The sequence below is a fragment of the Rattus norvegicus genome, chromosome X, assembly GCF_021556685.1.
Source record: "Rattus norvegicus strain SHRSP/BbbUtx chromosome X, alternate assembly SHRSP_T2T, whole genome shotgun sequence".
NCBI lineage: Eukaryota > Metazoa > Chordata > Mammalia > Rodentia > Muridae > Rattus > Rattus norvegicus.
The window spans coordinates 85351712-85377301 of NC_141554.1; the positions used below are offsets into that span (position 1 = coordinate 85351712).

The 25590-nt window shown below is 34.1% G+C and overlaps 1 protein-coding gene across 2 annotated transcripts in view; it reads left to right on the forward strand.

The window, feature by feature from the left end:
• Tex16 (testis expressed gene 16) overlaps window positions 1–25590 on the forward strand; it is a 373047-nt gene that overhangs the window by 298567 nt on the left and 48890 nt on the right. For both annotated transcript variants that reach the window (NM_001417287.1, NM_001417288.1), the window contains 3 exon segments: window positions 1020–1243; window positions 4344–4417; window positions 22298–22369. In NM_001417287.1, coding sequence (NP_001404216.1) covers window positions 1020–1243; window positions 4344–4417; window positions 22298–22369 — 370 coding nt within the window.

A 25590-nucleotide genomic window follows, 5' to 3' on the forward strand; every position in this document is an offset into this window, starting at 1 on the left:
AGTAAAATACTAACAAGTAGATGGAATTTTAACCAAATATTGCAACAAAAACTACAAAATACATAAGGCCAAAGAAGAGAAAATGTATAAAAGATACTCAAAATATAGAATATCTTCAGAAAAGTCTTAGTAAATTTTGAGTTACATGACCATGTATAAGGCCCAGAATTTAGTAGTAAAAAATATTATGTTTCTTTAATTCATCTTAAACTTTTCAATCAGAATTCTAGTAGGATGTATTTGGAAACTAACACTGCTTTAAAAGTTCATACAGGGGAAGTAGTATGAGAAAAATGCAAAAACAAATTATATGATTCATAGAAAATAAATATACATTAATAAATCATAAAAATTAGTACATGATAATATTGTCCAGAAAAGATAAAATATTTTGATATTTTAATGATAAAATGATAATTACAGGTATAGATTAAATATACAAAATAATTCAAGGGTACAATAATTATAATATTTGAAATTCGTAAAGAAAAAATTATTCAATAGATAGTTCAAAGCAACTCTCAGAATCTTTGGAAAGAAGAAACACCCTTAGATTTCTATTGTATGTAATACACAGAAATTAAGATATATACATGATTGAAATGTAAAAATTAATAAAACTTCTAACAATAAAAGCAGAAAATATATACTTTTCATATTTGTGGCTAACTAATGAAAAGCCATGTACATACCATAATGTCATAAACCAAAGAGATTTCAAATATATATGACTAATAAAGTGTTAATCTCTCTAATATATCAATAAGTAAAGTTAAAAATTAACAGAATAAGGCAAAAGCAAAAGAATTGCTGAAATGACTATTGACAAAATAAGAAATACAAGTGGTTATAAGTAAATAAAAATTAAAATATTGGCATTTGTAGTGGGAAGAAAAACTTCCTAATATTGGTAAGCTGTTAGTTTACTGCAAACTTGTGAAAATGAAAATGTTATGATAATTTGAAGTGTACATTGTTATGATTTCCAAACTAACATTTTCTCCTGTTTGTTTTTGCAGGGTCCTGGTTTAAAAGGCTCTTGCCCACATTTTTCTCTGAGGAAGACCGTCATTCTTGGTCTAAAAATCAATTTTGTGCAATTGCCTGTACTGAACTGGGCCATGGAAAATGCGAGGGATGGCTTTGGCATAAAAGAGCATCTAGAGGAATCTCCCTCTTTAGTTGGAAAAAATACTGGTTTATTTTGAAACATTCAACCCTCTACTGGTTCTCACATCTGAATGTAAGTGCACCAGAGAGGAAAGATTCAGTTGCTGAAAATAGTCTTTTATCTTAGCAGTAAGGGTACAGACTTCTGGAAAATGAAAAGATGCTCATAAGACCTAATGTCAGGGATAAGCAACTGATGCTATTTCATGCTTTTAAAAAAGGCTGTCTAAGCTGTCTAATATGTCCAGTAAGGGTACCTTAATCAATGCTTTGAAATCAAAAATACCTGCTTTTACGCCAAGCCCTTTCACTTTCACTTCAAGAGGCCAAACAAGTTACTTATCTTCTTTGAAGCCCATTTTCTTTAAAACTAGTCCTAATGCTTACCAAAAATTTTTATCCTGCTTTCTCTTACGTATTGATCCCTCTCAACCCGATTCATCTCACAAACTTTTATTTTAAGTGTTAGAATCCTTTCATTTAGATAAAAGCGAAATAAATTGGGTGCATCTCACTGGTTGTAAAGCCCAACAAATACCATTTTACAGTACAGAATTGACAAGCCCATAAGTTTGTTTGGAATGTACCGACTATAAGATACTCAGAAAGTATTCCCAGTGTGGAAAGGAATCCAGATATTTCATTTAAGCTTGAGCATTTACCTTAATGTGCTGACATGTAGAGCCAGGCTTCTTGATAATATTATTTATGATTTCTGTTTTCATTAACTCACTTAAAATGTTCCCTCCCACAAACGGTGGAGGCAAATAACCCTGACATTTTGATATTGCTAAGTCCAATACTTGCAGACTTCATTTTACTTGACTTTTTCTCATTTACATCCTGCCACAATTGTTTAACATTTTTCAAAATTATCATATTTTCAAGTGACTTGTTTCAGTTATTCAGGAATCAGCTCTAAGTTTTCTTATTGTTATCCATACGTATCAATAACAAGTTTACCCATGTATGCACCCTCAATTACTAGATGTATACATGGTTCACACACATTTATATCTACACCCTAAATTTCTCTTCTTGAATTTAGGACTCATAATTCAATGATCTCTCCATGAGGCTATATCAAGATTTTCCCCATTCAGCATGTACAAAGCACAGTTTCTTATGATACTATCCTTAAAATGATCTCATTGCTGTGGTTGTCTGCTAAGGAGCTATCCTCAAACGCTGTACTATGTTGCTTCCTACTGTTTATCCATATTGAGTTTAAAGGAAATTATCCCCTAAGTATTTATCAAATTCATCATTTTCACTTTCTAGTCCAAGCCATTGTTAGCTTTCAAATAATTTCAAGACAGCCCCAGTCTGTCTTGTCCTGTTCACTTTAGCCTTCCTCTAATTTAGTTTACCACTCAAATTAGCAGATCTTTTAAAATATAAATTTGCATATCCATTTTACCTCACCTCACCACATTTTTAAAATTTTTTCTTCTTTAATGAAATCCTTCAACAACTTTCCATTATTACTCTTACACAAAAATGTCCTTAACATGAAACATCAGCCTTTACATGAATCTTCTTTTATATCTTGAACTAGCCATCCTGTGATTTGTATATTCCAGCTACACTGGCCACTTCAGTTTTCTCTATTGTGCTGTGCTCCATGCATTCTTGTGTCTTCCTTCTTCTTGCAATATTTCATAATACCAATTGTTAACTTCATTAACAACATTCCTTCAAATCTCACTTCAATACATCATTTCTTTAGGGAAGCCCTTCTTGATCCTACTCCACCTGTTCAGATCTCATGATCTGTCATATCATTATATAATTGTGATAACAGATTTGGCTCCTTGTCATTTTACTTTATTGTTTTTATATTAAAATTTTTCTCTTGGCTCATAAGCTTTCACAAGTACTATATTTGTCTTCCCTTGTATCAACCTCACCAACCCATCAGTTTATCTCCCATATGGAGCACTATATATGTATTCCATATATAATCATTGAATCCATGAGTACTTGTGATAGTAGAGTTAACACGTAAAGAAGAGTTGCATAATATTGGTCACATAATTATTTAATAAATATTATATCTTATCACATTCTCCTATTCCCCCTTTCTCAAATAATATAGAAATATTCTATTTTCAAATTTGTTTTCAAGAGCAAATATGAAATACCAAATGATTTTACATTCTGATGAAACATGATGAATATTGAAATAATTCTGATGAAATTAAACAGAAAAAAATAGTACATTCTATCTACCATGTTTTCTTTTTTCATTTGAAGAATGTTCTCACAATTTACTTGATATAAGATGAATCAATATTATGGCACCTTTATCAATGGTTCCAAATTTGAGAGTGACTTTTTATCAGATTGTTATCAAATGTATAAATTTTGACTTTTAACTTCAAGATTACTAGGCTCCTATTTTCTCATATCTTTAATACTTATACTTTTCTTTGTAAGTTAAAAATATTACAACTTAGCAATAATATGATCCCCATTTCAGCCTTGAAGAAACTGTGATTCAGAAAAAAAAAGTGATTTGGTAAACCTGGGCAAATTTATAATGACTAGAACTTATTTATAATGGTCTATAAACATGTTGGAAGGTGTTCAACCTTGTTTCAATTCATGACAGTGCCTTACAAATTTGATGAGCTACTTATATGATATAAAAACACAAGGAATAGAAGATTATATTTCAAAATCTGCTTTGTGATGTTCATATGCTAAACAATTTCATCCTTAGATGTTTCACTATTTGATGTTTTAGAAGCTTTGAAGTTGAAAATGATTGATACATGTAATCATCGTTCTGTGTGAGACAACTGAAGGTTTAGTAACATGCTAAATGCTGCTATGGCTGATTGCCTTGCTAGCCTTCATTGATATATATTTTTTTCTGCTTTGCCTCAATGATGACAAGAGCTGTTTGCATATTTACAAATAATTCTGTATAATCATTAACTTAAGAGTCTGTTGTTACCATCGCTGGTTTAATAAATGCATGGTCCATTTGCTTTGCAGAAAGCTATTTCAAGTGCATGCTAAGCAAACAGCATTCTTTAATAAGCATTCTAGAAAAAAAAAATGTTTGTTACAAAACTGGTGATCTGGCTCTTGCTTCTCCACTTCAAGTTGTAGTGCTCTCTCTTAAATCTTAATGTTTCTGCTTATAATTTTTCATTCTTTCCTAGGACACCAAGGCTGATGGTTTCATATACCTACCAGAATTCCGAATTGACTTAGCTCCACATTGCAGAAGAAACCAGTAAGTAATAATGAACTCTTAAATTCAGAGTTCAAATTAATACTCTAAAATAAAGCTAAAGCAGGAGTCCATTTTATACTTTTAAATTCTTCTTATAGTTCATTCCAAGACTAGTAATATTTGAGGATTAGACTGTGAGTAGAACTTATAGTTAATAGAGTCCATAGGATTAACCTAATAGTTAAAATATTCTCAAGCTATGATACCACTCTAATTCATTAATTACCTTCATTTAATTATAAACTATTTTAAAATAGGAATATTTCATGTAATGATCATAATATATATTTATTTTCACAAGTCTTTCTAAAATTTATCATAGTGATAATTGTATAAGTCAATGCTGTTCTATCTGGGTATTATATAAGTGTAAAATTTACATGTAATGGGGTGTCAATATATAATTACAAAACTATATGCTAATTGTTGAAATATTATAAAAATATAATATATTAATTACATATATAAAATGCTATATAAATAGTCAGATAACTGTTTAGAAATAAATGAATGGGTACCTTTTATTATGTAAGTCATAATATTATTATAGAATATTGGATTTACCAGAATTCAGAAGACATGAAGAGACTTCAAGAGTCCAAGGAAGAGATAATAAATTCAACTGAGGAGATATTTAAAAGATATAAAAATAGGTTACTTGGTGCAAAGACAGTAACTGGTGTACATTAGTGGTAGTGATAGTGATGTGATTAATTTATTATTTCTTAATTACATTAAAAGACAGGAAAACTTAGAAAGAAATTACAGAACATTACATTAAAGAAGTATGTATCAAAATATTAAACAAATAACTATTAAAATGTTTCAATCATTTTATATCTTACAATGTCTGCTAAAGTATTTAAGAATTCGTGATTAAAGTAAGGCATGGAGGAAAGGTTCTAGGATGTAGTCTTCCATCTATAAAGGCGGTGCTTCAATTAGTGTAGATATGAGAATGTTGTTAGACAATATTTACTTGTGTTGTTAGTATTTCAACTTACATTATATTTTGATATCTGGCCTATGATGAACATGTGTGATTTATCTACCAATGACAGAGTTAAGGAGGAAAACAAATCTCTCTTTTTCTTTCCTGTTTTATTTCTCTCTCATATATTACATGCTGACCAGTTTCCCTTCCCTCCCCTTCCTCCAGTCTTCTCACTCCACCTCTTCTTTACCCCAGATCTATGCCCCCTCTAATTACCCCCTCTGAGTAAAGAGCAGGCTTCCCAGGGAGATCAACAGCATAAAAAGCTACAATAAGAATAGGCATCACCCTCATTTTAAGGCTGGAGGAGGCAACTCAATAGGAGTAAAAGAGTCCCGAAAGCAAGCAAAAGAGTCAGGGACAACACTCATTCCCACTGCTAGAATTTCCACAAGAACCCAAAGCCACTCAGCCATTACACACATGCAGTACACCTTCAGTATCCCTGATCTCTGAAAGCACCCATGAGTCTAAGTCAGTTGTTTCTGTGAGCTATGTTCTCATGATGTCCCTGACACCTCTGGTTCCTCTGATCCTTCCTCACCCTCCTATGAAGGTCTATCCAAGAACTCTGCCCGTGATTGGCTATGAGACTGTGCATCTGCTCCCATCATTTGCTGGATGAAGTCTCTCTGCTCTCCTTGATAATTATCCTAGGCTCTGCTCCCAGAATAGCCTGCAGGCAGGACAAACTGTAGGTCAAACTTTTGTAGCTGGGTTGGTGTCCCAGTCCTTCCATTTGAGGCCTTGCCTGTCCATCATCAAAAAACCAGTGTTAATTTAAAAGTAGAAAAGCACTTGTACATCCAAATAAATGATTAAATTATGAGAATAAACATATAAATATAAAATTATATGGATCCAGTCTCTTTAAAAATATATCCCCCAACCTTGAGTTTATATTTATTTCTCTCATTTTTATTATGTTCTTTATAATATTTTCATGATCTTTTCATTTGGAAAACACAAACCAATCAATGTAATGACAAATAATTCATAGTACAAGTATTTTTTTCTTAATTTGATAATAATCCCTGAAGAAAGGAAACAAATAACCAACCCCACTACTTCCGGATTTGGTGCAGATGTTAATACGTCACCCATCAAGAAACTACAAAGAAAATATTTACTTACAGAATGAGGCTTTCTGAGGAGAACATAATAACAAGCTCCCCTATTTTATATAGCTATTTCAAACTATATAAAATAATTTGAACAGGGAGATTAACTTGATTATTTTCTTGTGGTCATCAGTGGCTTCAAAGTTTAAGGGTCCAGCCAAACAGGAAAATAGAAATTAAAAATCATCAGCAGTCAAATATCGAAACAGCTTGTCTTAGTTGACTATATTTAAGTATACCAAAAGAAAATGAACTACATCCATATATGTAGACCAAGTTCTTCACATTGTAATTCTCAAATATCCCCTGAGTATTTCAGTTGATGCCCTACAAAAATACATGAAGGTAAATTCTAATGCATTTGCATCTTCTAATTTTGATTCATTTTTTTCTATGTCATTTACATAGTTAAGTGTAAATTTAGGTATAAATACAGTAAACTAAATGCTAGAAATATATATTTTATGTACCAAAAATTAGAAATCTTTTATAGTTGAAAAGACATAAATTTCTGAATAGTTATTTAAGGAAATTCAAATTTCAAAATCAGGTTAGCTTATAGTTTAAGGTACTATCAAATCAAAGAACTTAACAACTGATAACCACTTCAGGAAGAAAATGTACAACACTGGTCCATAAGCCAAAAAAGAAAAAGAAAAAAAAACTCCTACAATGAGAGATATATTATTTCTATATTATATTTTTAATGTTTTCTTGTCCCTTCATTTCATTATTTCTCATGATGTATTTATTCCCTGTGAGCTCTTGGGTTTGCTTATGAAAAAGTAAAGTAACTTGGTGCTTTGAGAAAAGCAAGGGAGGCCCAAAGTTTCTATGGCCTGTGGAACGGGAGGCCAGATACTATTGTAAATTTGTTTTATATACTTACATAAATATGTATTGTAACTATACAACATTGCCGAATATAAGTGAATTCTAACAATTTCCAGTGAGTTTTTTCTCTACTGCTAAATCAAGTTATGTGACCTAAATAGTTTTTAGACTGATATATAATTATTAAGTAAGTTCTCTAAAAGTAAATTGTTTTGCTAGTAGAAAGATGTCAAGACTAATTGTATGTTTTTATACAACTCTAGAGAAAGAGAATTTTATCAGGTTTTAATGTTTTATATGTATAATTATTAATAAAACTTTGCTACTTTAAAAAGGATTAATAAAGGATACACAAGACACATTGTGAAATAATCTTTACTTCAAAATGTACCTGAGCTTCTAAAATAAAAGCTTATTTTTAGATGTTTAAAAATGTTTTTCAGTGAAAACATATGACTTTGAAATGAAAAGGAATAAGACCCAAAAATTAAAAATCTGTTTATTTTTGAAAGAATGTTATACTTTAAACTGACGACTTGTATAAACAGTAAGGGATATTTCGTTTTTCACCATGATTGTTATTTTCTTCTTCTCCAACTCTCTTTTTTAGACAAAATATATTCTCAACATAGAGTAAGATAAAACAGTTAATTTGTACATCACAATTTGCTTTGAACGATCATCCATTATGATCAAGTAGACTTCATCCCAGGGAAGCAGCGATGGTTTGATATATGGAAATCCATCAATGTAATCCACTATATAACAAACTCAAAGAAAAAAAACCACATGATCATCACATTATATGCTGAGAAAGCATTTGACAAAATTCAACACCCCTTCATGATAAAAGTCCTGGAAAGAATAGGAACTCAAGGCCCATACCTAAACATAGTAAAAGCAATATACAGCAAACCAGTACCCCACATCAAGCTAAATGGAGAGAAACTTGAAGCAATCCCACTAAAATCAGGGACTAGACAAGGCTGCCCCCTCTCTCCCTACTTATTCAATATAGTACTTAATGTTCAAGCCAGAGCAATTAGACAACAAAAGGAGGTCAAAGGGATACAAATTGGAAAGGAAAAAATCAAAATATCACTATTTGCAGATGATATGATAGTATACTTAAGTGATCCCAAAAGTTCCACCAGAGAACTCCCAAACCTGATAAACACCTTCAGCAAATTGGCTGAATATAAAATTAACTCAAATCAGTAGACTTCTACTCAAAAGATAAATAAGCTGAGAAAAAAAATTATGGAATTGACACCCTTCATAATAGTCACAAATAATAAAATACTTGTGGTGACTCTAACCAAGCAAGTGAAAGATTTGTATGACAAGGACTTCAAGTCTCTGAAAAAAAGAAATTTATAAAGATATCAGAAGCTGAAAAGATCTCCCATGCTCAGGTATTGGCAATATTAATATGGTAAAAATGGCCATCTTGCCAAAAGCAATCTACAGATTCAGTGAAATCCCTGTCAAAATTCCAACTCAATTCTTCACAGAGATAGAGCAATTTGCAAATTCATTTGGAATAAAAAAAATACCCAGGATAGTGAAAACTATTCTCAACATTAAAAGAACTTATGGGGAGAAAACCATTCCTCACCTCCAGCTGTATTATAGAGCAATAGTGATAAAAAAAACTGTATGGTATTGGTACAGAGAGGCAGGTAGATCAATGGAATAGAATTGAAGACCCAGAGATGAACCCACACACCTATGGTCACTTGATGACAAAGTAGCTAAAACAATCCAGTGGGAAAAAGATAGCATTTTCAACAAATGGTGCTGGTTCAACTGGAGGTCAGCACGTAGAAGAATGCAAATCAATTCATTCTTATTACCCTGTACAAAGCTCAAGTACAAGTGGATAGAGGATCTCCACATAAAACCCAATACACTGAAACTAATATAAGAAAAAGTGAGGAAGAGCCTTGAACACATGGGCACAGGGGACATTTCCTGAATGGAATGCCAATGGCTTATGATCTAAGATCAAGAATCGACAAATGGGACCTTATAAAATTGCAAAGCTTCTGTAAAGCAAAGGACACTGCCATTAGGACAAAATGACAACCGAAGTATTGGGAAAAATCTTTAGCAATCCTACGTCCGATAGAAGGATAATATCTAATATATACAAGGAACTTAAGGAGTTAAGACTCCAGAGAATCAAATAACCAAATTAAAAATGGAGTACAGAGCAAAACAATGAATTCTCAGCTGAAGAATATCGAATGCCTGAGAAGCACCCAAAGAAATGTATAACAAAACAACCCTTAGGTTCTGCCTCACACCAGTCAGAATGGCTAAGATCAAAAACTCAGGTGACAGCAGATGCTGGCGAGGATGTGGAGAAAGAGGAACACTCCTCCATTATTGGTTGGGATTGCAGACTGGTACAACCATTCTGGAAATCAGTCTGGAAAATTAGACAAAATTAGACATTCTATTACCTGAGGACCCATCTACACCTCTCCTGGGCATTTACCCAAAAGATGTTCCAACATACAACAAAGACACATGCTCCATTATGTTTGTAACAGCCTTATTTATAATAGCCAGAAGCTGGAAAGAACCCAGATGTCCCTCAATAGATGAATGGATATAGAAAATGTGGTACATTTACTTAATGGAGTACTGTTCAGCTATTAAAAACAAAGACATCATGAAGTTTTTAGAAAAATGAATGGAACTAGAAAATATAATTCTGAGTGAGGCAACCCAATTACAAAAGAACAAACATTGTATGTACTCACTGATAAGTGGATATTAGCCCAAAAGCTTGGAATACCCAAGATATAATCCATAGACCACATGAAGCTCAAGATGAAGACCAAAGTGTTGATCCTTCAGTCCTATTTAGAGGGGGAAACAAAATACTCACAGTAGGATATATGGAGTCAAAATGTAGAGCAGAGACTGAAGGAAAGACCATCCAGAGACTGCCCCATCCCATATATAGACACAAATCCAGACACTATTATGGATGCCAAGAACTGAAAGGTTTTCCAACCGGTTACACAGGAAGAACAATAATATCAACCAACCAGATACCCCAGAGCTCCTAGGGACTAAACCACCAACAAAAGAGTGCACATGGAGTGACTGATGGCTCTAACTGCATATATAGCCGATGATGGCCTTGTCAATGGAAGGTGAGGCCCTTTGTTCCTGTGAAAGCTCAATGCCCCAGTATAGGGAAATATCTGCGTGGGAAGGAGGGAGGGAATGGTTGGTTGGGTGAGGGAGTACCCTCATAGAAGCAGGGGAAGGGGAGATGATATAAGGGGTTGCTGGAGGAAAGGTGATAACATTTGAAATGCAAATAAAGAAAATATCCAATAAAAGCAAAAAAAGAAAAAAAAAACAATTTACTTTGACTTGGAGAAATGCCTTAGGCTCTAAGAGACATGTTAAATATACACTGATAGGCTCAATTGTTGAAGTTTTTCAATTTTTTTCAATAATTTTATTTATCCACTTTATATCCTGCCCACTGACAGCCCTCCAAGTCATCGCCTCCCACAATCCTTCTACCATTCCTCACTCCCCTTCTTCTCTGAGAGGGTGTGGTCCCCTGGGTATTCCAGTACCCTGGCATATCAAGTCTGCAGAGATAGGCACATTCTCTCCCTCAGAGCCCATACAAGGCAGTCCAGCTGGAAGTACATCTCCTACAAACAGGCAAAAGTTTCTGATATAACCTCTGCTCTAGGTGTTCTGGACACACATGAAGACCAAGCTGTACATCTGCTACATATGTATGGGGAGGCTTAGGTCTAGCCTGTGTATGTTCTTTTGTTGGTGGTTCAGTCTCTGTGAGTCCTAGGGGCCAGGTTAGTTGACTGTTGGTCTTCCTGTAGAGTTCCTATTCCCTTCAGGGACTGCAAACTCTGCCCCCCACCCCACTCTTTCTTCCTTGAGTCACCAAGCTCCATCCAATCTTTGGCCATGGGTGTCTGCATCCGTCTAGGTCAACTGATGTGTGGAGCCTCTCAGAGGACAGCCATGCTAGACTCTGTCTGGATCATTAATAGTGGTAGGAATTGGTGTTTGTCCGTAGGGTGGGTGACAAGTTGGGTTGTTTATTGGTTGCCCATTCCCTCAGTCTCTGCTCCATCCCCCATTACTACATTTCTTGTATACTGGATAAAAATTTGGAGTCCAAAGTTTTGTGAGTGGGTTTGTGTCTCTGTTGCTTCACTGGGGTTCCTTCTGGCTATAGGTGGTGGCCTCTTCAGGTTCTATGTCCCCAGTGCTGTGAGTCACCTCCATTGATTCCTGGGTACCTTCTTTATCCCATGTCTTCATCACACTCTGGTGATGTCCCCACCAACCCACCCCCATCATATTCAGATTTCCATTTTTTCTCAAAGCTACCTAGCCAGTGTTCTTGACCTTCCCCACACTTGATCCCTTCCCACTCTTGTCTCCCATCCAGTTCCCTCCCTCCATCTGCCTCATATGATTGTTTTAGTGTCCCGTTTTAGTGAGATTCAAGCATCCTTGATTGTACCTTCCTTCTTCATTAGCATCTTTGAGTTGGTGGAGTATAGCATAGGTATCCTGGAATTTATGGCTAATATCCATATATAAGTGGTACATACCATGCATGTCCTTTGGGGGCTGGGTTACCTCACTCAGGATGATATTATCAAATTCTATACATTTGCCTGCAAAACTCATGATGTCTGTTTTTAATAGCTCAATAGTATCCCATTGTGTAGGTGTACCATATTTTCTCTGTCCACTCTTCATTTGGACATGTAGGTTGTTTCCAGTTTCTGGCTATTGTGACTGACGCTGTTATGAACAAAGGTAAGCAAGTGTCTTTGTGGGAGGGTGGAGCATCATTTGGGTATATGCCCAGGAGTGGTATAGCTTAGTTTTCAGGTAGAACTATTCCTAGTTTTCTGAGAAACCAACAAATCGATTATACAACTTTTCATTCCCACCAGCAATGGAGGAATGTTCCCCTAGCTCCACATGCTTGGTAGCATGTGCTATCAAGGTTTTGATCTTAGTCATGCTGACCAGGGTAAGATGGAATCTCAGAGTTGTTTTGATTTACACTTCCCTAGTGACTAAGGATTTTGAACACTTCTTTAAGTGCTTCTCTGCCATCTGAGAGTCCTCTGTTTAGGATTCTTTTTATTTAGTTCTATACCCCATCTTTAAATTTAGGTTATTTGGGTGTTGAACTCCTTGAGACCTTTATAAATTTTGGATAGTAGCCCTCTGTCAGATGTAGGTTTGTGAAGCTCCATTCCCAATAGATGGACTATTGTTTTATCCTATTGACAATGTCCTTTACCTTACAGAAGATTTGCAGTTTCATGAGGTTCCATTTATCAATTATTATCTTAGGGCCTGAACCATTGGTATTCTGTTCAGGAAACTGGCTCTTTAACCAATGTTTTCAAGGCTATTCCCCACTTACTCTTCTATTAGATTTAGTATATCTAGTTTTATATTGAGGTCCTTGATCCACTAGAACTTGAGTTTTGTGCATGGTGATAAATACGGATCTATTTTCATTCTTCTCCATGCAGAAATCTAGTTAGCTCAGCACTATTTGTTGAAGATAACTCTTTCCCCATTAATATAGTTTTTGCTTCTTGTCCAAAGTAAAGTGTCCATGGATGTGTGGTTTGTTTCTGGGTCTTCTGTTCAATTCCATTGGTTAACATGTCTATTTCTGTACAATTTCACACAATTTTTATTAATACTGCTCTTAATAGAACTTGAAATCAAGGATTGTGATTCCTCCAGAAGTAGTTTTACTGTGCAGAATTATTTGGCTGTCCTGGGTTTTTGTTTTTACATATTAAGTTTAGAATTGCTCTTTCAAGTTCTATTTTAAAAAATGTGTTAGAATTTTGATGGGAAACCGGGAAAGGGAATAACACTCGAAATGTATATAAGAAATACTCAAGTTAATAAAAAAAAAGAATTTTGATGGGAATTTCATTAAATATGTAGATTGCTTTTGGTTAGATGGCTGTTTTCTTACTATGTTGATCCTACCTATCCATGAGCATGGATATATTCTGACATTTCTTCAGTTTCGTTCTTCAAGAACTGGAATTTCTTGTCATATAGCTGTTTCCCTTGCTTGGTTAGAGTTACACCAGGATATTTTATATTATTTGTGGCTATTATAAAGGGTTTTGTTTGCCTAATTTTATTTTCAAGCTGTTTATCACTTGTATAGATGAGGGCTACTGATTTTTTTTAGTTCATTTTTTATTCAGCCATTTTTATGGGGGTGATTATCAACTGTAGGAATTTTCTGGTAGAATTTTTGGAGTCACTTACATATACTATCATCTCATCCACAAATAGTGATAATTTGACTTCTTCCGTTCCAATTGTATCCCCTTGATCTCCTTTAGTTGTCTGATTGCTCTGCTAGAACTTCAAATACTATATAGAAAGGGAGAGTGGATAGCCTTGTCTTGTCCCTGATTTTAGTGGAATTGCTTTAAGTTTCTCTCCATTTAGTTTATTGTTGATAACTGTATTGCTGTATATTGCTTTATGTTTAGGAATGTTTCCTGTATACCTGATCTCTCTAAGACATTTAACATGGAATTGTGTTTATCAAAGGCCTTTTCAGCATCTTATGCGATGATGATGGGATTTTTTTTTCAGTTCATTTCTATGGTGGATTACATTAGTGGATTTTCATATACTGTACCATCCCTGTATCCCTGGGATGAAGCCTATTAATCATAGTGGATGATGTCTTTAATGTATTCCTAGATTCCATTTGCAAGTATTTTATTGAGTATTTTGCATAAATTTCCATAAGTCAGTCTGAAGTTCTCTTTCTTAGTTGAGTCTTTGTGTTATTTTTGTATCATGGTGATTATAGCTTCATAAAATGAGTTTGGCAGTGTGCCTTCTTTTTTTATTTTCTGGAATAGTTTGAAGGATATTGGTATTAGCTCTTCTTTGAAAGTCTGGTAGAATACTGCAATAAAACCATGTGGCCCTTGCCTTTTTTATTTTTTTTGGTTGGGAGACTTTTGATGACAATTTCCATTTTTTAGGGGTTATAGGGCTATTTATATAGCTTGCTAGATCTTGATTTAACTTTGGTATCTAAATAGAAACTGTCCATTTCATTAAGATTTTTCAACTTTTTTAATTAAGACCTAATGATTCTTTGAATTTCCTCCATGTCTGTTGTTATGTTTCTCTCTTCATTTCTGTTTTTACTTATTTGGATACTGCCACTCTGTTTTTTGGTTAGTTTTTCTAAGAGTTTTCTATCTTCTCAAAGAACCAGCTCTTGGTTTGGTGTTTGGTTTGTTTCTAACTGATTGATTTCAGCCATGATTTTGATTATTTCCTGCCTTCTACTCCCCTTTGTTGTGCTGGCTACTTCATTTTCCTGGAGCTTTCAGAAGGTGTACTTAAAAATGTTCTGGTATGAGAACTTTGTAATTTCTTTTACTTTCTATGAACTTTTCTCTTAGCTATGCTCTCCTTAGTGCTGTGAACTTATCTCTTAGTACTGTTTTCATTGTGTCCCATAAGTTTGGATATGTTTTGCCCTCATTTTCATTAAATCCTAGAAAGTTTTAGTTTCTTCATTTCTTCCATGAAACATAGATCAATGAGTAGAGTTGTCCAGTTTCCATTGAGTGTACAGGCTTTCTGTTGTTTCTATTGTTGTTGAAGTCCAGCTTTAATCGATGGTGGTCTGATAAGATCTAAGGCATTCTTTCATTTTGAAATGTGCCCCATAAACTTTCTTATATCTGTTGAGGCTTTCTTTCTGACTGACTATATGGTCAAATTTGGAGAATTCATTCATAATGTCTGTTAGCTTAATTATTTATCTATTTAGGTTTTGTTCAGATAACCAGTCAGTTGGTAAGATTTGGATGTCAAAGACACCCACTATTAATGTGTGGGATTCAATGTACAACTTAAGTTTGAACAATATTTCTTTTACAAATATGAATGCCCTTGTGTTTGGGTCATAGATATTCAGAACTGAGATATCATCTTGGTAGATTTTTCTTTTGATGCATATGAAGTGTTCTTCCCTGTCTCTTTTGAACAATTTTGCCTGAAAAATCTATTTTATTAGACATTAGAATTGCTACTCCTGCTTGCTTCTTGAGTCCATATGCTTGGAAAATGTTTTCCTAGCCACTTATTCTCAGGTAATGTCTATCTTTGTTGCTGAATCATGTTTCCTGTTTGCAGCAGAATGATGAATCCTATTTTCACATCCATTCTGTTTGCCTGTATCTTTTTATTTGGGAATTGAGTTCAATGATGTCAAGAGATACTAATGACCAGTGATTGTTGATTCCTTTTGTTTTAATTGTGGTGGTGGTGGTGGTGTGTGTGTGTGTATGTGTATGTGTATGTGTATGTGTATGTGTATGTGTATGTGTGTGTGCATGCATGTGCACCTGTGACATGCACACACACACACACACACACACACACACACACACACAATTCCCTTGTTTTTGCTGGTATGGATTATTTATTTCCTGTGTTTTCATGGATGTAGATATCCTCCTTGGGTTGAAGTTGTCCTATTTTCTATAGGCCTGGACTTATGGATAGATTTTGTTTAAATTTGGATTTGTCTTGAAATATCTTGTTTTCCCTATCTATGGTGATTGAGAATTTTGCTCAGTATCATAGTGTGGGTTGGCACCTATTAATTTTTAGATGTTGCAGAATATCTGTTCAGGCCCTTCTAGCATTGAGTCTCTGTTGAGAACTTACGTATGATAGGTATGCCTTTGTATGTTACTTGGTCTTTTTCCATTTGAACTTTTAATATTCCTTATTCTGTGGATTTTGTATTTTGACTATTATGTGGCAAGAGGATATTCTTTTCTGCTCCAGTCTAATTGTTCTTCTATAAGCTTCCTGTGTGTTTATAGGTGTCTCTTTCTTTAGGTTTTAAAAGTTTTCTTCTTTAATTTTGTTGACAACATTTTCTTGTCCTTGGAGCCAGAAAGTCGACAAAACAAAGTAGTTGTCACCTTCTTCCTTCTCCCTCTACCTCTCCCTATTCCTCTCCTTCTCCCTCTCCCTCCCCCTCCTCCTCTTCCTTTTCTACCTCCTTCTTTTTAAATTATCTTTAATCTTTTGAGCAGTTAACTCATTATCCCCTTCTTGGTCTGCCCTGTGACAGTTCCTAATCCCATTTCTCCTCCCTACCCTTGTCTCTTAAAGGATGTCCTAGGACTCTAGGGCTCTGGTACACTCTAAAGCGTTCCCTAACCTCCCACCTTCCAATGTTCCTTTCTTTCCTCTGACCATCAGGGCTTCAGTCCTGTTCCCCCTACCCAATACCTGAACATGTTCCCCTCCTTTCCTCCCTGTTCCCTTTCCCACCTAGGTCCCTCCCTCTGTCCCTCCCCCCTCCTGTTACTGTTTTCTTCTCCTTCCCAAATGGGATTCAGGCATCCTCACTTGGGCCCTTTGGCTTGTTAACCTTCTTGAGCTCTGTGGATCTTGAGTATTCTGTACTTTTTGCTTAATATTCAATTATTAGTGAGTACATACCTTGCATGTTCTTTTGGATCTGAGTTACCTTACTCAAGATGATATTTTCTAGTTCCATTTATTCATCTTCTTCTATTCCTATTATTTTTAGGTTTTAATTGGGAACAAAGAACACTGAAACATAAAAGGGTTTGACTATGATAAATCTTTTACCATTGATGTGCAAAGGCTGTTCACTAAATTTGATCAACTAAAAAGGTTGAATGACAAACAGGGTATGTCCGTATGAGAGCCACTGAATGCTTTATTTTTTAAATAACATCAAGCATGAAAACCATCATACCAAGAATCAAATGTTTGACATAACCGATCATGATACACAGGGAGGAAATTGCTGTGTAATAAGGACATCTGTTCTTTTATTTTTTCTCTATCTTTATTAAATTAGGTATTTCTTATTTACATTTCAATTATTATTCCCTTTCCTGGTATCCAGGCCAACATCCCCCTAACCCCTCCCCCGCCCCTTCTATATGGCTGTTCCCCTCCCCATCCTCCCCCCATTACCGTCCTCCCCCAACAATCCCGTTCACTGGATGTTCAGTCTTGGCAGGACCAAGGGCTTCCCCTTCCACTGGTGATCTTACTAGGCTATTCATTGCTACCTATGAGGTCAGAGTCCAGGGTCAGTCCATGTATAGTCTTTGGGTAGTGGCTTAGTCCCTGGAAGCTCTGGTTGCTTGGCATTGTTGTTCATATGGGGTCTCGAGCCCCTTCAGCTCTTCCAGTTCTTTCTCTGATTCCTTCAACGGGGGTCCTATTCTCAGTTCAGTGGTTTGCTGCTGGCATTCGCCTCTGTATTTGCTGTATTCTGGCTGTGTCTCTCAGGAGAGATCTACATCCAGTTCCTGTCAGTCTGCACTTCTTTGCTTCATCCATCTTATCTAGTTTGGTGGCTGTATATGTATGGGCCACATGTGGGGCAGGCTCTGAATGGGTGTTCCTTCTGCCTCTGTTCTAAACTTTGCCTCCCTATTCCATGCCAAGGGTATTCTTGTTACCCTTTTAAAGGAGTGGAGCATTCACATTTTGGCCATCCTTCTTGAGTTTCATGTGTGCTGTGCATCTAGGGTAATTCGAGCATTTGGGCTAATACCCACTTATCAATGAGTGCATACCATGTGTGTTTTTCTGTGATTGGGTTCTTTCCAGCTTCTGACTATTATAAATAAGGCTGCTATGAACATAGTGGAGCACGTGTCTTTGTTGTATGTTGCAGCATCTTTTGGGTATATGCCCAAGAGAGGTATAGCTGGGTCCTCAGGTAGTGCAATGTCCAATTTTCTGAGGAACCTCCAGACTGATTTCCAGAATGGTTGTACCAGTCTGCAATCCCACCAACAATGGAGGAATGTTCCTTTTTCTCCACATCCTTGCCAGCATTTGCTGTCACCTGAGTTTTTGATCTTAGCCATTCTCACTGGTGTGAGGTGAAATCTCAGGGTTGTTTTGAATTGCATTTCCCTTATGACTAAGGATGTTGAACATTTCTTTAGGTGCTTCTCAGCCATTCGGCATTCCTCAGCTGTGAATTCTTTGTTTAGCTCTGAACCCCATTTTTAATAGGGTTATTTGTCTCCCTGAAGTCTAATTTCATGAGTTCTTTGTATATTTTGGATATAAGCCCTCTATCAGTTTTAGGATTGGTAAAGATCTTTTCCCAATCTGTTGGTTGCTGTTTTGTCCTAACAACAGTGTCCTTTGCCTTTCAGAAGCTTTGCAGTTTTATGAGATCCCATTTGTCGATTCTTGATCTTAGAGCATAAGCCATTGGTGTTTTGTTCAGGAAATTTTCTCCATTGCCCATGTGTTCAAGATTCTTCCCCACTTTTTCTTCTGTTAGTTTGAGTGTGTCTGGTTTGATGTGGTGGTCCTTGATCCACGTGAACTTGAGCTTTGTACAGGGTGATAAGCATGGATCGATTTGCATTCTTCTACATGTTGACCTCCAGTTGAACCAGCACCATTTGCTGATAATGCTGTCTTTTTTCCATTGGATTGTTTTGGCTCCTTTGTCAAATATCAAGTGACCATAAGTGTGTGGTTCTTGATGCAGCAAATGAACTTTACCTTTATTTCTTTAATATTTCTAGAACTAGGTAAAATAAGGCTGACCATGACTGTATGGTCTATAGCCATCCTGTCATGACCATGCCTGGTATCATCAGTATCTGTTCATGTGAATATCCAATTCTTGAGAATGCTGTTTTTTGGAAATTTATACATACAGTAATTTTCTAAATAAACACAGACTACTGAAATTTTTGATAATATTGTTTATCTCTATGTAAGTTTTGCATTATCCTTTATGAAGCTATTCTACAGAAGTGCTATTATTCAAAAGTGAAAAAGACTAGATCAGTGACTGGTTCATATTAAAACCAAGTGTCTTAATTCCTTGCCAAATTATTAAAAGTGGTCTTTCTGAAGATGACTAGTCACCTTCTCTCTGCTTGGACTTGGATAAACTAAAAACTTGTAAAACACAATATTTTCTACAAGTCAAGTTAATGAAAATTTGTATAAACTGATGTATAGAATCTAAAAACACTATTTTTGGTTATCTAGAAAATTAAAAACAAAATTTTATTGACAAAGCTCTACTGTAACCTTCTTTTAAAATGCCAAGAAAGGGAGGGGTTATTTCAAAGCCATCTTCTCCTTTCATAAAAGAAACAAGCTAAGGTATTTTGAGAGATTTACTATAGGAACATAACCTATAACTACAAATCTGATTGAAAAATAGTAGCACTGATCTAAATATATGACATAGCCCAGGGAGTAGCAGGAAGTAGGCAAGTATGTAATACATTGGTTGCTAGGTTACTAAAGAGGGTATCACAAATTAAGGCAGCAGTACAGGAAATTGTAAGCTATGAACCATAAAACGAAAAACCATGTCATGGGTAAATGACAGTTGAAAAATTGGCTTTTCCTTCTTGAGGTTTCATTCTTGAATTGGAATTTTATATCTGAATTTGAATATTTGTCAGTTATTGGAATTAACATCTCAATATAAACTTTATTGTATATACAAACCATAACTGGTGGAATTTAGTAAGTTATAGACCTGAATTGGTAAGAGAAAGTAAAAAGTCCACTGTACATGTATATCCATGTAAAGCAATATCAAACATGCTTCATCTATAGTTATTGCTACAATAAAACTTGAAAAGCCAAATGTAGTCTCAACTCTCACAATGAATCCATTTGACACACAATGTTCCTGTTGCTATCCTTAAAAATATTTGAAAAAGTCTGTTCCTATGAAATTCCTGATTATTTATTAGCTGTTCAGTACACACTTTCTACCAACTTCTGTGTGCAAAGCAGTTTGCGTACGTTGTGTAATGTAATGCATCTCTCAAGGGGTATAGTCCTGCTTCAACAGATGAGATGAGTGAGGGATTAAATGTACTTGTCCAAACTCATTTCACAACTGGCAGTCTGGTGGATTTAAGGAAAGCTGACCATTTTTCATAGACCTAAGTGTTTTGAACGCACTGTGCATGTACTCTACTGCTAAGCTATAGCCACAGCAAGTTTGAACTCTTAATTCATTATCATACTGCCAAAGGTTTAAAATGTTTTTCAAAAATGAAGGCTTCCCTTAAAATAGTTCATTTGGATTTAAGATTTTATGTGTATTTCCAGACTTACTTAAAAATAATTTTTAAAAATTCCTATAGATATTTTCTTAATCAAAGCCAGCATCCCTATTTTAGAGATAAGTAAGAGTAGATGTTTTCTACCAGTTCCTAAGAACATTGTCTGGCACCAAGTAACCTTTTAACACATATAATGAATAGAAAAGAATTTACCTAACTATAAAATTTATAGTAATGGAAAATAATGTTCTAATAATGAAGCAGTATGAGGGTGATCCTTTCTTGCTAGAGTAGGACAAATGTGTAGAATCAAGGTGATTATAGAAAAAAATTTCTGTCTAAAAGTTGATGTCAGAAAACTCAGCCTTGTGGAGAAACTTATAAAATCTCCAAGAGAGCAATCACAGCTTCAATTACTAGGGATATTATCAAATTATATTGCATTGACTAGAAAATGCTGTGATAGGAATCATACAATAGTTTGATTTTGACCGAAAGAAACTTGGTGTTATAAATACCCTGTAGTATTACAGAGTGTTCTATATTACATCAATTATTTTTAATTTGATGCTCTAAGGGCTCTGTTTTAACAGAACATTTTTAAAATGTTCATTGTTTTGTCTTTATTTCCATAATTTACTTCTAGAAAGCATATATTTTATGCATGGAAATATAAACCATGAAATATATTAATTAATGAATAAGAGGTACATAGAAAATTTCTTTTGGTTCTAATAACTTTTAAATACATGTAAAACTAGCATGCAAGCAAAAGATTAGAGTTGGGATTATATTCATATATAATTGCTAGTGATATTAATGAGTTAGTTAAACAAAGTAGGATCCTCAGAAAATTTGTTTATTCCACTAAAGCATAATGTATATTATTGCTAAGTTGATACTAGTATTTGAGTGCCATCTTTCTTTCTGGGCAGCTATATAATATATAAGTATATATATATATATATATGTATATATATATGTATATATATATGTATATATATATATATGCCAAATAGATAAGAGATAGATGGATGGATAGATATAAATTACTTCCTAGGTACAGATACCTCATTCATTATTGGTAAGACATAGATCAAAAGAAAGAAGATGGTCATATTTATTTGTTTCTATATATCTATAGAAAAATGCCTACTGGAACTGTCTGAGAGAAATTCCATTATTTTTCAGAAGCATAGATTCTGATTAATAACTCAGTTATTTTAAACCATCCTAGTGTATCAGCTTGCTTAAAAAATAATAGTACTTTAAACCTTTCAATAACCAGAATATTCTCAGAGTACCTGATAAAGAAGCAGTGTCCTCCTTGAGATTCAGTTGCTAACATATTACCTTTGGCAAGTCAATTTAAACCTTTAAAGAATTAATTATATATATTAATTATATATAATATATATATATACGAATAGTCTGGTTCTCGCCTTCCTAATACTTAATATAGCGCTTCATGTTATGGTGACCCCCCCAATCATAAAATTACCTTCATTCCTAATTTATAACTGTAACTTTGCCACTGTTATAAATCATAATATAAATACTGTATTTTCTGATAGTCTTAGATGAACCCTGTGAAAGGAACATTCAACCCCCAATGGGTATGCAACCCGCAGTTTGAAAGCCACTATATTAGATATTTTACTATATAACCACTTCAATATTTTCAGAGTGTTATAGCATTAAGTGTTCCAATCATTGTTAGAAAAAAATGAATTCTCTGCTTTTTGTCTTTTTCCCATAGTGCGTTCCAAGCCACCCATGCAAGAATCAAGGATTTCTACTTTGCTGGTTCATGCTTGGATGAGATGAATTAGTAAGTAGTTTATGTTAATTTATTCACTTAATGTATATTGAAGAATAATTATGTTACAGGTATATCCTTCAATAAAGAAAATAACGTCATTGTAAAAGATATTTCATTTTCATTCTATTGTGATATAGTGTAGTATAAGTTCAGGGCGCCAGTGTGAGGAAGTAAATAAGACCAGATAAGATTTACAGGTAAGGTACATTGGTACTTGAAATGTTTATGAAGAATCAAATAAATAACTATTTCAAGAGACAAAGAAATAGTTAAACACATTTCAGAAATAGGTAAGGTCATTTGGAGAAGAAGCTTGGGGAAAAAAGATTAAAGGCCTTACAGTGAGATAGGTAAAAAGAATTACTTGGACTATAATGGTGGCAATGAAGTTGAAAACCAGTAGATATACTTAAGAAAACTTTAGGAGGGAAAATCAACTCAGTTTTCTACGGGACCAGACAATGTAGAAAGTGTCAAGGATGACTAGATATCTGATGCATAAACCAAGATAGATTTCATCATAATTTTCAATAATATGGGGAATAGTGGAACATATTTCTGGGACAAGTGTATGAGTTTTGACTGAGAGCATGTAGGGTATCTTTATATATCCTATGGAATTTAAAGTGAACAGTGCTTTTGAGTAGATCTCAGAGTAAAAGATTCAAATGGAGATATCATCTACAGTGATAATAATACTTGAAGCCATAGGAATACTTGAGAACAATCTGTACAGTGGTTCACAAGGTCAGAATATACCATAGATATTATTAAAACACATATTTCTGGGGCCTATATTTAACTCATACAACTTAATCATTTAACAAGCCTCTGGGTAATGATGAGGATTTTGATGATTCTAGGGCTCTGAGAAACACTGATCTAGAAAGAGGACATAAGAAAAATAAGAGCAAAAAGGGACCTCTGGACAATTAAACATTTAATACCTGAGTATAGCCTGTAAAATAAAAATTTCAGGAATACAGGCATAATTGCAATGATTCTAAATATAATTATTTTATATACTCTGAGATTCTGTAGCAGAGACAGTATTATGCCCTAAAGAAGAAAAAATGATTATACTTTCTAACTGAATGCTTTTTCCAACTACAATTTATTTGTATTTATGATATTTGCCTCAGAAGTTAATGTGTAATTATCTATAGATACAGGCATAAATGCCCATTTCCCCTATCCTAAATTATCTAAAAATATGCCTAAATTCAAAAATCAAATGATTTTAATCAGAGCTGTCTAATATTTACGTTACTTTGTTTTCTCATTGTAAAACTAAAACCAAAAATACCTTTAGATACCTTATACAATAGTTTCATTCAACATTCATCAATAATCACAGTGTTTTCACTGGCATTGGCAACTACAAAACAAATAGGATATTCTACGTACTATTGTTGGTGCTTTGGAAAATCTTTGGAGAATTGTTGAAAATAACTTTATCGAAGTGGTTGTTCAGCTGCCTTTTGCAGGCTGATATTGTTTTGTATAATGAAGAAATATGTGCTATTCAATTACTTTTACATTAATTTGCTAGGATCTTTGAAATACTACACAATACAATTGACAAATCATTTCTTATTTATCTTCATTATTCTGCTGTCCATGAATTGACTATACCTCTGGCCACAAATTAGTTGAAAATTTATTATTCTTTCAAGTATATCACCTTTAATCTGTGTATATTAAACACCATGCCTATAGAAGTAGATGGATGCAATTTTACAGTTGTAACAAAAAACTCATGTGAATAAAATATGCCCTGCCAGACATTAATTTCAAATTAAAAAAGCTTTTTGGTATTTTAAGCTACATCCTACAAAATTTAAGGCGAGTTAACTAACATTAACAATGAATTTTCGTCTATAGCATGCTCTATATTCATGTTTAATTAAAATTAAATTAAATTACCCTTAATTTCAGAAAATATTGCTAACATTTGTATTCAACATGCCGGAAGGAAGGGTTGTTCTTTCTTTAGTGAGTTTATTATATCCCAATCTCAATTTTAATTATGTTTAATTTAATACTGGTACATTGCTACTGTCTATAATTTATGCCTTAGAGACCCAAGCACAACTTTCTTATTGTCTGGAGGAAAAAAAATAACCTCCTTCTTGACAGCACTTAACTAATAACTTGTTATAAGAAGAAAATCAAATTCTAACAATTATCAGAGATGTTATATGAGCTTTCTCAGAAAAAGGAATTCTAATTAGAATAGCTAGAATCCTCATGAAAGGGCGCCAAAAATATACCTAAATAAGTACATTTTATGCTGTCAAGACAGAAAGTAAGAGAAGATTGGCATTTGGAAGAAAATAGAGAATAAGGGCAGTGTTTAAGTATAATCATGCCTCTTGGCCTCTTGTCTTCATGAAGAAGAAGTTGTGGTGCTTCAAAAGAGTTAAATCCATTACATGTTCGTTAAATGGCTTACAAAAGAGTTACAATGTGTCATTAGATACAAAATGACTAGAAGAAACAAATCTTAGACATTTGGCTGCTTAAATAACATCAAAACAATTCAACTGTTTCAAAGCAAAAGTGTTTTAACCCTGGCAATTAACATATGACTCATTCTTCTTATCTTTTAATGTTCAAGTGCTTTCTAAGTGAATGTATTCCATGGCATTCTCTCCATAACAATCTTTTCTAGTCTACAAATGCTAAAAGTACTCTGTGATAAGTCTTTGTTGGTTAAATGTAAAATATTCATATTACTATGTCATAATGTGCAGTAAGAACCCATAAATCTTCATTACTTTTTTGCAGGAATTGTATGTAATGTAAAAATTTAACAAGTCTCATTTATTGAGAAAGAAGTAATTAAAGCTAGCCAATAATTATTTTCATCTTCAGTATTTACTATTATTTTTCCCTCAAAATCATAGAAGTGAAAGAAAGGATACCTAAAACTGTTTCAATTAAGATAAATACATTGAAATATAATTGCCTTCACATATATACTTGGAAAGTGAAAATTAAAACATTGAAAGTCATATATGGCTATACCACCTTTAATTCACCTATCTCGCTTGCTCTCTGATGCTAAGTAGGGTGTAACCTTGATAGTACTTGGATGGGAAGCAGTTTTAACAAATAATAAGTATTTTTTCCTTTTTATTATGGAAAGAGATACTTTCATACTTCGAAAACAGAATTAACTACTTAAAAAAAAAAAAAAAAAAAAAACACTGAGTTCAGGAGTTGAC